At 55.8% G+C, this 13,840-nt stretch overlaps 1 protein-coding gene across 4 annotated transcripts in view; it reads right to left on the reverse strand.

Moving 5' to 3' along the window:
* Positions 1–4,549, reverse strand: part of ARHGEF17 (Rho guanine nucleotide exchange factor 17) — a 55,902-nt gene extending 51,353 nt beyond the window's left edge. For 3 of the 4 annotated variants that reach the window (XM_045555513.1, XM_045555512.1, XM_045555510.1), the window contains exon 1: positions 963–4,549. In XM_045555513.1, coding sequence (XP_045411469.1) covers positions 963–4,157 — 3,195 coding nt within the window. In that variant the 5' untranslated portion in view covers positions 4,158–4,549. The remainder of the gene's footprint in view (positions 1–962) is intronic. The other variant, XM_045555511.1, reaches the window with a different exon arrangement.
* Between the last annotated feature and the right edge of the window lie 9,291 nt (positions 4,550–13,840).

Genomic DNA, 13,840 nt, shown 5'->3' on the forward strand with positions numbered 1-13,840 from the left:
CCTCTGGGGCGAGTGAGCCCTGGGGCCTGGCAGAAAGTGGGGAGCATCTCGGAGTCACCAGGAAGGGGGTGGGGAGGGGAGAAGATGCAAGCAGGCAGGATGTGGGACCAGGACATACACACCCTTCCCCAAGCCATAGAGGCAGCCCTGCCTGTGGCGTCCAGAACCACTCTGGACCTCTCTAAAGGCCCCTGGCTGCTCAGCCTCTGCAGCCCACCCGCTTCCTCTACCCTCCCCTAGGAGCCCCCAGCTAGAAGCTGCCCTAATCTGAAGAGGCTATGGCAGACCTCAGGACCCAAGAGTGCCCCAACCCAAACAGGCAGACTCCTCTAAATCTGCACAGTACCAGCTGGATGGAAACATAGGCATCACTTTGTCTACGCTCCCTTTCCCGATTTTACAGATGGGGAAGTTTAGTCACAGAGAAAGGCCAATGTCACACAGCAAGGGCAGAGCTGCAATTAGAATCCTGACTCCCCTCTGCTACTCCATAAAGTAAAGCCTTGTACCTCCCCAGTTCTCTCAGGGCCAGGAACAGCCCTACATTCTGACCTGTCACAGGAAAGCCACATGAGGAAGGGCAAACTCATGTCAACTGTGGGCCTCCAAGCCAAACATCCTATAAGGGGACTGGCCAACAGAGCAGCAAGGCTCAGAGAGAGGACTGAGCCTGAGCTGGGTGCAAGACAGGAATTCTTTGTAATTATCATTCAGAAAACTCGGGGCAGACAAGCACCTTTGACATTAGCACCAGCAGAAGCACGAAACCTCTACAAGGCCTGAGTAAACAGAGCCTTGTGTCATTAACACTCTTAAAACTGCCTGGGCACTTCCAGGACCAGATAAGCACCCTTGGGACCTGGTCATCTGCCCCAAGAGTACACTACAAAAGGCTCCGTGGAAGTCAGTGCCCACGAAGTGGCCTTTGGCCCCATCCCAAAGCCCTGCCACAAAGGACTCACCACCTGTGGCTTGCTGCAGCACTTGCTGGCTGGGGCAGGGTCCTCAGGAGGCCGGGCTGCCTCAGGGGGCTTGGCCTCTGCAGAGGGTGGTGCAACCAGCGTCAAGCAGGGCATGTCCACAGGCCCTGGGGCAGGGACCTCGCCTGAGTGGAGGGTCAGCATGTACTGCTTGGTAACATCCTCAAGCGATGGTGCCTGTAATGCAGGGTGGGCTCGGGCAGGGAAGCCCATGGGCTCTGGCACAGCCACAGGGGGGCTGACAGAAGTCGGTGGCTCAGGCACCGCAATAGGCATGAAGGTGGCGGGCACACTGGCATGGCGAATGTGTTTGGAGGAGGGCCGGGCCCGAGACAGGCAGCCAGTCTGGTCCTGATTGCTCTCCTCTCTCCGAAGCTCCTGGTGACTGCTCCGAGCTGGGCGCTTCTTGGAGCCTCGGCGAATGAGCCTCGGGGACAAGATGTCAGCCAGCTTGGGGTCAAGGTGAAAGTCCCGGTGGGCAGTGGAGGAGGTGGGCAGGGTCTCGGGTAGGGCCCGCTCAGACTTTGCTCGGCCCCTAGCAGGACTGGGCTCTTCTGGCTCTGCCCACTGCTCTGCGAGGATGGGCTCACTGCTGGACGGAGGCAGCATGGGCTCAACTTCTCGGATGGGCTCCCCTCCAGGGCCCTCGAATCCAGGCCCAGCCAGCTCCCCACGGCGGCTGGGGTCACTCAGAGATTTCTTCTTGGGGGCTTTGCCAGCAACCCTGTCATCCACCACACACCCCAAGGCACCAGGCCCCTGAACAATGCTTTGAATAACCTCCTGATATCCCTTGCTCTCTTCACTGCCCACAGACCAATCACTGTGGCCACTGGTCAAGCCGTCATCCACAGCTGGGGTTGCTGGGAGCCCAGTTTTGGGGCTCAGTGAGCCCAGCAGGTTGCTGTCCATGGAGAACCCAGAGGGCTCCTCGGAGGCGGCAACCCAGTGTCGCTGTGGAATTGGGTCACTTAGGGACCTGTAGGCCTCACCTGCCTCCCCATTGTTCAGTTCAGTCCCACCAGGACCTGAAGGCGGGGCTTTTCGTCGCCGGCGGAGGGCACCTGGTGTGGGAGGGGTCTCAGGGGACACCAATGGCCACCCGCCCAGACTGTCCTCAGTCCCGGGGCCATGGTGGTTTGTCTGGGCGGAAGATGAGGAAAGGGGTCGCCACACTCCTGTTGTACCCAGGCCACAAAAGGCTGCAACAGGGGGCTCAGGGTCTGCCCCAATGCCCTCATCTGTCAGGCTGGACTCAGGGCCCGAGAGCTCTTCTTGAGACCGTTGCCCTTGGGTAGTGTCCCCTGCCCAGTCAGGGCTTCCAAGGGGCGCATCGTTTCCATCATCCTGCTGGGCACCCATGCGCTGGATCTTCTCAAAAACCTGACGGGCCTCCTGCACATACTGATCCTGGACGATCAGGGGCAGTGGGTCCTCCTCGGCACCAGGGCCTGCCAGCAGGAGCTCAGAGGAGCTGGGCTTCAGGGCACTGGCTCGGGGCAGGCGGCGGCCCATGGGCTTCTCAGAGCAGGTAAATGACTTTGCCCTCCGCAAGGTGGCTGTCAAGTCCTTGAGAGTGGGGCGGGCGCCAGGCGATGCTGGGGCTGGGGCGGGCATGGGCCCAAGTTGTCCCACAGGATCACCTGCTGATGGTGAGCCTCTGTCATCTAGGGGGTTGCTCCCATGGTCCTCTGGGCCCCCACTAGGCTTTCGGACCCGAAGCTCTGAAAGGTCTGAGCACAGGAAACTGAGCAGCGTCAGGGTCTCTGAGGCAATATCTGGATTTGACAGGGACTTCCGCTGCCGGCTCTTGTCCAGCTCCAATCCTCCATCCCTCAACGGTCTGGTGGTGCTCACAGGTCCCTTGGCACGGGTTCGAGCCTGGGACCGCAAGAGGAGCCCTTCCCCCGCTCCAAAGCTAGGGGAGCGGTACACACCCCAGCCCCCAGAACCCCGGCTAGACCACAGGTCGTCGTCCTTGAGGGTCTCTGTGCTGGAATAACGGCTGCTGCCACGGGAGCCCGTGGGGCTGGCCAGGTACGCTGGAAAGCTCACCTTGGCCACACGGAAAGCTCCTCCTACGGTGTCAGACATAGGCAGCAGTCCCTCCTGGGGACCTGGGACACAGGGCGGCGGACCCCACTCCTGGAGTCCTTCCTCTCTTGGGGCTCTTGGAGACTTTGGGGGCTCGGGGCTCCTGGCTCCCCCTGCTGAGTCCATGCTGCCCAGATTTAACCCATCACTGTCAGGCCTGCAGTCCTGATCCAATAGGGAGTTCCCAGGCCTCACTCCCAGCCTCCCTTCCCAGCGGTGACCGCCCTCACCGTCTTGGTCCTCGTCACTGCCCGAGGAGTGGCCGCCGTGGTAGGCCGGACTCTGTGCCCCAGGCGGCTGCGGCGGGCCCTCCTCTTCCTCCTCGCTGGAGCTGGCAGCCCGGCAGCGGCTGACAGGATAGGAGGAGGCGACCGAGGAGGAGGAGGAGCAGGAGGCCCGGGCCCCGGCCTGCGGTTGGGAGAAGCTATGCCAAGAATGTAAACCATCCGCCGGACGCTGAGCCCGCTCCTGTTGCTGTTGCTGCTGCCGGCGCCGCCTCCCCTCGGTCCCCGGCCCGGTCAGTGGTCGCGCCGAACGCAGACCCGCCAGGGGGAAGCACGTCCGAGGAGGTGGCGTCGGTGGCTGCCGGGGCTCCCGAGCCAGGGGCTCCCACGCGGCACCGTCGGGGCTGGGCGTGCCCGGGGCCTCAGAGTCGGCGCTGGGCCTCTTGGAACCAGGGCCGCCGAAGAGCTTGCGCATCTCGGTGACGCTGGGCCAGGCCCCGCGCGTGGCGCTCTCGGCCGCTTCTTCCGCGGCCCCAGGGAAGACGCCCCCGTCCCGGGCCCCAGCGGAGTCGTCTTCCAGACGTGGCGCGTCGAAGCGCCGGGAGAGCTGGCGCACCGACGGCGAGAGGCTGCGGAGCGGGCGCGGCTGCGCGGAGGCGGCCGGGGGCCCCGACGCCAGCTTGGACACGCGCCGAGAGGGCTGTCCCGGGACTGCCGTGGTCGGCCGGCACGAGGCGCGGCGCCGCAACCCGGCGGTGTCGGTGTCCTCTTCCCTCAGTCCAGGCCCGCCGCTCCAGCGCTCCAGCAGCTTGAACGAGACGCTGCGATAAAGCGGGGGCCGGGGTGCCCCGTCCGCCATGGTGGCAGCACTCACTCCGGGGGGGCTGGCCTCGGGGAGCCGCGGCCAACCCCCCCTGCGCCCCCGCTCCAAAGGAGCGCAGCGGCTCTGCGCCCGAGGCAGCGCGCGGGGGGTCGTGAGGAGGGTGCAGAGACCAGAGCAGAGGTTTATCTACCGCGGTTCAAGTTTCTGCGGCCGCAGGCGGCATCGCCTCCATCCCAGCGGCCCCTCCCGCCTCAGCGCCGACCCCCAAGGCCAGCCCCCACCTCGGCTGGAGCGACCCGGGGCATCGCGGGTACGCCCGGGCAGGATCCCAGCGCTCGGTTCCTCAGCTCTGCGCCCGCCCGGCGGCCGGCCTGCCTCCCCTCGCTCTCCCGCTCCGGCTCCCGCTCCCTCCCCCTTGGCTGCTAGCTCTTCGCTCCCTTTTGTTGCAAATAAACTTTGTGGCAGAGGAAAGGGGGCGGGGGGCGGGGCCTCGCGCCCAAAAGAGGGGGTGGGCTCCGGGCGCGCGCGAGGCTGGGAACCGGGTGGTGGGAGGGAATTGGGGAGGAGCCGAAGAAGAAACAAGACTGAGCATTTGCAGAGAGCAGTGACTCTTCAGAGAAGTCCCTCGGGAGCCCAGCGGGCCCAGCTGCGCCCCAGGGACTCGCTCAGACACACGCAAGCTCTGAGTGTGGTCAGCTCCACAGATACACAGCCAGGGCGGCGCGCCCACCGCGGTTCAGCCGTCTTCGCGCGCAAGCACCTCCTGCCCGAGGGGCTCCAACATGGCAACCTCGGACCCACAAACTCTCGTACACACAGACCCAGGTACACGCAGGTACCTTTTTCCTGGCCGGGGATCGGGTGGGACTGGGCGCCAGGGGGAGCTGTGGCCCACTAGAGCGCTCGCCGCTCCCAGGCCCGCCCCTTACCCCGCCCAGGCCATCCCCCTTGTCCAGCCATTGCCGCGAATTCAGTGGTAACCACGCCCACGCCCCGCCCCCACGGTCCCAATCGCCCGGCTGGTCCCATCTCCCTGCTGCTTGTCCAGAGCTGACCGCCCCCACGCCGCTCCAGACGCCCCGCCCTTCGTGCCACGCCCCACCCCTATTCCTCCTGCTGCCACGCCTCCCACCTGCCCCCGCGGTCTCGGCGGCTCCTCTCTAGATGCTCCGCCCGTCGCCCCGCCCCTTTCTTTCTTCGCGCTCCGTGATACGCGGCTCTTGCGCCCTCTACCGGCCTGATTTTCCCAACCCACGGGGAGATAAAGCAGCACCCACCCCCAAAACCTGGAGACTTAGGAGTACTTCATTTCTTTTCGGTATGTTTCCGTAATCTTTTCAGACTGCCCCTCCTTAGGCCTAAAAGGAGCTTCAACGGGAACGCCTTCGACTTCCCAATGCCAAATCTACACTCCTGCCTGTGGCAGCTCCACCCCTTTTGGCAGGGATGGTGTAGGTCGTTTCTCCTGCTTCGTGCTGATCCAGCCCTTGATCTCCCTTCACCCCTCTGCCTGGGTCTCACATTGTTCTCAGTACTGGGGCGTCATCCCCTTCCCCACCCCCACCGGCCTCTGCAAGATCCCATTCATCCTTCCAGGCCCGTCTTAAATGCAGGACCCTACATCTAAATGAATGAATGAAAATTTATGGAATGCCTAGGATGTATGGGTAATATCATTTATTTTATTTAAGCCTTGAACCACCCTTGGAGATAGATATTATTACTCCTTCCATGTGGGTCATGAAGGAGAAGTAACTTTGACCAGAGTCAAAATCAAGAAATGGCAGCTCCTGCTGTGACTCAAATTCAGATTTTAGGGCCTTCAAACACCGTGCTCCTCCAGACAGCCTTCTCGGTCCCAGATCCTGATGAAGAAGGAGATTCTCTCTCCTTTGAGCCCCTAGTAGCGTCCTTCTCCTCCTTGGGCCTGAACTCACCCTCCCTGGGAGCAGAAGATAACCTGGTCTGACCATGCTCCCCTCAGCCCTGCTCCAGCCTTCTTCAGGTCCGGTCGCCCTCAGTAGCAAGGCCTCGGGGAAAGACATGGGTAGGTCGGCAGTCTGTGTTTTGCCCAGCCAACCCCTCTGCCACCCCAGTCCCAGGCAAAGAGACTGTAGCTGGGCTGGATGAGGCTGGGAGGCGGGCTCAGATGAGAGGGGTGGGGTGAGGGTAGTGAAGGGTGGCAGACACTCCCTTGAACTCATTCTGACAACAGAATGAGAGAGGGAGGACTCAGCTGAGACCCCAGATCCTGCTTGCTACTCACATCTCCCCCAAGATGGGGAGCTCACTCTCTATCCTCTGGGCAGCCCCTTGTGTTGTGGGATAGCTCTGTAGGGAGAAAATTTTTCCTCTTTGAGTTGAGACCAGTCTCCCTTGTCTCAGCTCTGCCTCCAGGGAGCCAAGGGGTAAATCTCTCCCTCCTCACTAGCTAACTGATGATTGGTGGGCAAGGAAGGGAGCCTGGCCTCCTGTCTCTCTGCCGTGCCTTGCTCTGGGTCCTTGGGTGAAGCTCTCTGCATCCCTGGGCCTCAGCTGTCTCATCTGAAAAGTGAGGAGTGGGTCAGGTTTCCCATGGGTGCACCTCTGAATCTGGCATTTAAAGTCAGATTCTTACCTCCTTTAGTCTTTTCTTTCTTCTGTTTTGGGGCAAGTTTTGGGGTGTATATGTGTGTGTGTGGGCACAGGGGACCTCACATTCCAGGAGTCACTCTCTCCTCCCATAAGGATGGCCCCCACCATCTGAAATTTGTACTTTTTCAGACTCCTTCACCCACTGTCATGTTCTGCCTCCCTGTTAATTCTAGGACAGAAATCTTCATCTCATATCAGAGATGGGCAAACGGATGGAGAGAGTGGAGACTTGGGTCACAGGCTCCCACAGTCCTGTGGATTGGCTATGAGGTGAACTGGCTGGGGCCTTGGGCCCCAGAATCTCCTTGGTGGGGAGGAAGGGAAGCGGGGAGGGAGGCTGTTTAGGGATCTAGGCTGGGTCTTTGCCCAAAGGGCAAGCAGACAGTGGCTTGGTTGCTTCCAGTGCTTTGTGAGTCCTCCCACCCCCAGCCCCGTACAGTCCAGGACGAAACAAAGTTATCTTTCATGAACAGAGGGGGTCTGGAAGTTTTCAGCCCTGAGAAGACTGATCTTGGGGTGGGAAGTGTCGAGGGGGGGCGCGAGGGGGGGCGGCGCTGGTAGCACTGGACACCAGGGTGGAGAGTAAAAACCTAGGCTGGGATTTTGAAGCCAGGCCCACATGCAGATGTGCTGGGTGACCGTCAGCAGGTCACCCCTTTCTCTGGGCTTCGGGCTCCTCATCTATGAAAGGGCAATGAAAACAGTAACCCCCCTCTACCCGGTGAGTCATGGCGACCAATGAGGTCAGGGCCATAGAATCCCTTGCAGAAATCACGATGGGAAGATTTTGATGGTCACAGTCACAACCAGTGATGGGCTTCAGATACAGATGGTCCCCAACTTAAATGATGGTTTGACTTATGATTTTTTGAGTTTAAGATGGCACGAAAACAATATGCGTACACATTCAGTGGAAACTGTATTTTGAGCACCCGTACAACCATTTTCTTTTTTCACTTTCAGTACAGTGTTCAATAAATTACATGAGATATTTAACACTTTTTTATAAAATAGGCTTTGTGTTAGGTGTTTTTGCCCAATTCTAGGCTAATGTAAGTGTTCTGAGCATGTTTAAGGTAGGCTAGGCAAAGTGCCAATGTTTGGTTGGTTAGGCGTATTAAATGAATTTTCGGCTTATGATATTTTCAACTCATGACGGGTTTATTGGGGCATAACCCCATCGGAAGTCAAGGAGCATCTGTATTGAAGAGGAAGAGAAATGACGAGTGAGGGGACCCCCAGAAGCAACAAGCTCCAGGAAGGAGCTGTCTGAGGGGGCAGTCTGGCTCCTGACTCTATTCTAAAGCCAAATAGAAACTATCTGAGATTGGCCCCTTTCCTATATAATTAGATCTAAAGCACACAGGATTGGATTATTTATAATCTTTTGTTTATGATACATTCTCACCAGTTATTTAATTGGCTCTCACCAAAAACCAAAACAATACAAATAGGACTTTTACAATAACCTACATCTCATTATACAGTTCCCTTCCCACACATTCTCCTGCTATCCCACCACTCAGATAAACATCATTTCAAATCCTGTGTTTGGCATTCTCTTGCTTTCCTTTTTATGTGGTTTTATTGCACCTACATATTCCTTCAAACTATATATTTTCATTTTAGTTGTTTTTAATTTTATGAAAAGGGCATCTTGCTCTATATAATTTTTTGGGACTTCATTTTTCTTAGTATTATACTGCTACAACTTATCTATATCGTTGCATGTTGGTATAGTTCACCCTGGCAATGTGGAATATTCTAGTGTGTGAATATAGCACATGTATTCATCCACTGTCTTATTGATGCGCATTTGGGTGTTCCCAGGTGTTTGCTAAGTGTCGTGCATGACTCCAAGTGCACCTGGACAGAAACGCTCTGGCCCAGGGCATGCAACTGTTCAACATTAGGAGGCATTGCCAAGCTGGGCTCGAACATCTCTTCTGTGTTTTCTGATCATCTGTTTCCTTTAATACACAGTGCCTATCGGTGCCTCTTGCCCATTCTTCTGTTGGGGTATAGATTTTTAGTACTTCATGAAATTTTTTTTTTTTTTTTTTTGAGACAGAGTCTCACTCTGTTGCCCGGACTAGAGTGCTGTGGCATCAGCCTAGCTCACAGCAACCTCAAACTCCTGGGCTTAAGCGATCCTACTGCCTCAGCCTCCCGAGTAGCTGGGACTACAGGCATGTGCCATCATGCCCCACTAATTTTTTCCATATATGTTTTTAGTTGGCCAGATAATTTCTTTCTATTTTTAGTAGAGACGGGGTCTCGCTCTTGCTCAGGCTGGCTTCATGAAATTTTTGCTCTAACTTTTCTATTCTCATTATTCCTGGTGGCTTACGGAGGGATGGTAGTATTATCACTATTTTATAGGTAAAGAAACAGAGGCTCAGAGGAGTGAAGGTGCTTAGTCAAAGTCGCAGACTCTGTTGCAGCCCTGCTGCACTGAGCTAATGCCTCTGAGGACTTCAGGCCTCAGCTAAGAAACCTCTGTGCCTCAAGTAGGTCAGAGGCCCTCTGGTCCCAGCATCTCTCAGCCACTGACCATTCCATGAGCTCGTCCTCTCCCCAGTGAGAACTTCCTGAGCCCTGGCCCTCTGTATATTGTTCTGAGCTCTCCTTCCCAGCTGTAATGGTTCAGGTGTTTATGTGTTTATTTCATTATTGCTTGTCTCCTCCCTCAGACCATGTGCTTCCTGAGGGCAGGGACCCATTGCCCAGCATGATGACTGGCATACAGTAGGTGCTCAATAAATGCTGTTTACCAGATGAACTGTTTCTTTGTCTGCGCCCCCAAACCCCTGGATGCTTTCCAAGGGAAGGGTCTGAGTTTGAGGTCTGCTCAGAGGCACACAGCAAATGTTTGTTGAATCAATAAATGAGGGAGGAAGGGGCTGGCTATGGCTACTGCTAGGACAGACCAAGTGCCCTGGGCTTTGCATGCTTGGGAGGAGAATCTCTGTAAGATAAGCCCTCATTCCTGGCTCTCTGGCTCCCCAGTCCTTGACTCCACTGCTCTGGTTCCCTGTCCTCAACTGCCAACAGCCCATACTTGAAGGACATTGTTCTAGAAGCCCCTTCCCTGCGCTTGGCCTCCCTCAGAACCTTCCTCTCTCTTTTCTTCATCCACCACCTCTACTTTCTTCTCTCCATCCCCTCCTCGCTCACCCACCTCCACTGCCCCATCATGCCACCATCATTTAGGGATCCCCAGGCTCCTGCCTTCTACCTCCTCCTCCTTCCCAGCCCCCTAATGTTGGAGTTCCCAGGATTCTACCCAGGCCCTCCTCTCTTCTCACTCTCTCCCTCAGGAAACATGTCTGCCCCATCAGCCTCCAAGCAGTTTGGAGCTGACCCTTCCCCGGGCTTTGTACCTTTTCTAAGAAGTCTTCCTGGGTGTCCCCAGACCTAGTTGACTCTTAGCTCCCACCCAGGTCACCAGCTGGCCTCTAATCTAAGGCCCACCATCTAAGGATGGAACCTGAGTAAAGGGATTAGTTTTGGCTGTGGGTAACAAAGCCACTGAAAAACTAGTGGCTTAAAAAGGACAGACATTTATTTCTTTTCCGTGCAAAAGTCTGGATTTAGGTGGCCCCCAGTTGGAATGGTTGGAGGCCCAAGCTGTTTCCAGCTTCCTGCTTCACCAGCCATAGAAGAAGCCCCTGCTGTCATGGCCCAAGACGGTGCTCCAGCTGTCACATCCACCTTGTCAGCAACAAGAAGGGACAGAGGAGGCAAAGACACTGTGGATCTCTTAAAGACCCTCCCCCCGCCCTGTCTTAGGGCACTTTGATTGTATCTCATTAGCCAGGAGTAAGTTGACTGGCCATACCTAGCTGCAAGAGAGTCTGGAAAATGGAGTTTTCATCCTAGGAGGCCATGTCCCCAGCTAAAGGGGAGAACTAATATGGTGGTTGGCACCCAGCTGCTTCTGTCACACCTTCTTGGGGGTCCCAAGAAGGGAGACTGGGCAGGGAAGGTGGGCACTTGGATGGCAGGTGAAGAAGGAAAGGGAAAGGAGGGAAGGTGAGGGGGGTGAGGGGGATCTAGTATCTCAGTTAGAGAAAGAATCTGTGACCTTGGCAAGTCAGTTCTCACATCTGGGCCTCAGTTTCCCTACCTGAGGTATTATAAGGAGTAAATGAGAAAATGCGTGTAAAGCATATTGCATAGTGCCTGGAACATGCAGGACCCAGTAAATGGTCACTGCTGTCACAGTTATGGTGCCCTTGTGCTTCCCTGGACTGGCACCCAAGGCCTTCACCCTCCAGGTTCATCTCCAGCCACAACCCCTCCTATCCTTCTTCCAGCATCCTCCATGCCTTTGCCTGTGCTGTTCCCTGCACCAGAAACACCCTTACCCTCTGTTCAGTCCAGTTGCTTCCCTCCTTCAAGACCCAGTTGCCCTGCTCCATCCCCTGGGAAGTCTTCCCCAACCCACAGGAAAGTCACCTTGGACCCTTCTGAACCTGCATAGTCCCCTGGCACCTCACCACACTCTACCTCCACACCTCTTGTCTGTCCCCTCTGTCTCCCACCCCAGCATGCAGAACATCCCTAGGGTAAGCCCCCACCCCTCGCCCTCCACTGAGTGTGCTCTGGGTTAGAGTGAGGAGAAAGAAGAGGGCAGGGAAGAGGAAAGAGACAAAGGGAGGGAGAGGGGAAGGGGGAAATCAAGCCCCCAAACATCACTTGGAGTCCTGGGCACTGGCATGTAATAAATGGTTTTTCCTTCTTACAGGAATACATGGGACTCATAGATTATGGTCCTAATTCTCAAAAAAGTATGATGAACTTTTTTTTTTTTTTTGAGACACACTCTCACTCTGTTGCCCGGGCTAGAGTGCCGTGGCATCAGCCTAGCTCACAGTAACCTCAAACTCCTGGGCTGAAGTAATCCTACTGCCTCAGCCTCTCTAGGAGCTGGGACTACAGGCATGTGCCACCATGCCTGGCTAACTTTTTCTATATATTTTTAGTTGTCCAGCTAATTTCTTTCTATTTTTTTAGTAGAGATGGGGTCTCGTTCTTGCTCAGGCTGGTCTCGAACTCCTGAGCTCCAACGATCCACTCCCCTCAGCCTCCCAAGTGCTAGGATTACAGGCGTGAGCCACCGCACCCGACCAATGAACATTTTTTCTTAAAAAATTATGCTGCCTTTCAGGTAAGAGAGAAAGAGAAATGGTTGCAACTCCCTGCTTCAACCCTCCTTTTTAGAAGCCCTCATGCCTATTCCTAGAGATGGACGCTAGAGGAACTTGTGTTCCAAAAAGGCAAAATAATTATAAAAGTAACATTCACTGCATGCTTACTGTCTTTCAGGCATTTTTCTATTAATAAGTGCTTTGCACATACTAATCCTCACAACTTTACAAGTATCATTTTTCCCGTTTTATAGTTGGGGAAGTTGAGACACAAAGATATTAAATAACTTGCCCAGAGTAACAGTAAATGGTAGAGCCCCGACACACAGTCAGGTGGTCTGGCTCTGGAGTCTGTACCCTCCATGCTTTCTGCTTCCAAAGGGAAGCTGGGAATGGAATTTACCTGTGGGCCACAATTTCCACTCCCAGAAAAGTAACCAAAGGGTCACAGCTCTTGGTAGTTGGCTGGGACCGTCATTGGGGACTCTACAGGGCTCAGCTGGGCTGTGGGCAGAGGCCCCCTGTCTCCTGTTTCACTCTCCCCGGCCCCCATCCCAGGCAATCAAGGAGACTGTCTCAGGCTCGGGACTAGATGCCAGGTGGGTGCTATCTGCCCTGCTTGGCATGGCATTTCACTGCACAGCAAGTAAGAACCAGCCTCTGTCTCCTAACGTTCCCATGTGCCTATCTCAGTGTGGTCAAAAAAGTCAAAGTTCCTTCTGTCCAAATGGTCAGTCTCTCCAGCAAGGACACCTTGGATGGATTCCCAGGGTGGGCTGGGCCTGGTTTCCACACTTCCAGGGCCAGCTGCAAACATGCCTCTGACATTACTATGGAGTTTAACTTCTTCAAAGCCATGCTCTCTGAATGGCCCTGTTGCCCAGCAGCCTTGGGAACTAGGCAGGGCTAAAAGAAAAAATATTGTGTAAGTTATATAGTCCTCCCCCTCCCTGCTCTGTCCCCTGCCCTTCCCTCTCTGGCTTTACCTTCTAAAAAGGAAGACTCTGCCGTGGCTAGTCCTTTTTCTTATAGGTTCTGTGTGTTGCACCAGCAGCTGAGGGCAGGCCAGATTGTTCTACATGTGAAAAACAGATCTGGGAGGAGGGAATAAGGACTGGGGCGGTGCTCAGAGGGGAAGAGGATTCTTGGGTGCCACAACTCCCCTTTGCAACCTCCTCCAGAGACCTTCAATAAAGATGCCTTTCCAAGATGTTTTAGGTCTGTGTCCATACAAGATGGCTTCAAAGCAGCCTTCTGGGCCCCCACAGGTGGGAATGATGGACCTGAGAGGGCAGGGCGGGGACACAGTGGGAACAGTCTGTCATGAGACTGGTTAACAGCCTTCCAGCCATGGGCCCTCCATGTAGTGGCCCCCTGGTGGCCCTGAGTCTCCTCAGTTGCTGGCCTCTCCTTTTAGAATGAAGCAATGCTGTAGGGCTATGTCCCGTCACTTGGAGGCCTGGTGGAGGTACCCCAGACACTGAGGATATCCCAAGGTTGGAAAAGCTGCATTTGAAGAGGTGGGTGAAGGAGAGCTGGGTCGGGGCTCTTCCTAGCATTTCATGCTCTGGCAACCCCCCTCCACACAGCCTACCCCCAGGTTTCATGCCTTATAGCCATGCTCAGCTCATTCCTCCCTCCGGGTTTTGTACACATCATGCCTTCCACCAGGAGCAACTCCACTCTCTCTGCTCTTTGAATTCTTCCCAGCTCAAGCCCCACCTCTTCTAAAAAGCACCCCCCACACCCCATTCCTCCCTCTGCTGAGTTCCCACAGCCTGGGGTGTCTCGCCAACTCTTGCCCTTGTCTGGAGGTGGCTGTGGGACAGACAGCTCTTGTTTTCTCAGCTTTCACGCACATGAAGACACCCGTCCTCCACCCCAGTCCTCTGCTTGTCTGGCCCAGGCTGCACTGTGCTCCCCGCTTCTGTC

The sequence above is a fragment of the Lemur catta genome, chromosome 7 (assembly GCF_020740605.2).
Source record: "Lemur catta isolate mLemCat1 chromosome 7, mLemCat1.pri, whole genome shotgun sequence".
Lineage (NCBI taxonomy): Eukaryota > Metazoa > Chordata > Mammalia > Primates > Lemuridae > Lemur > Lemur catta.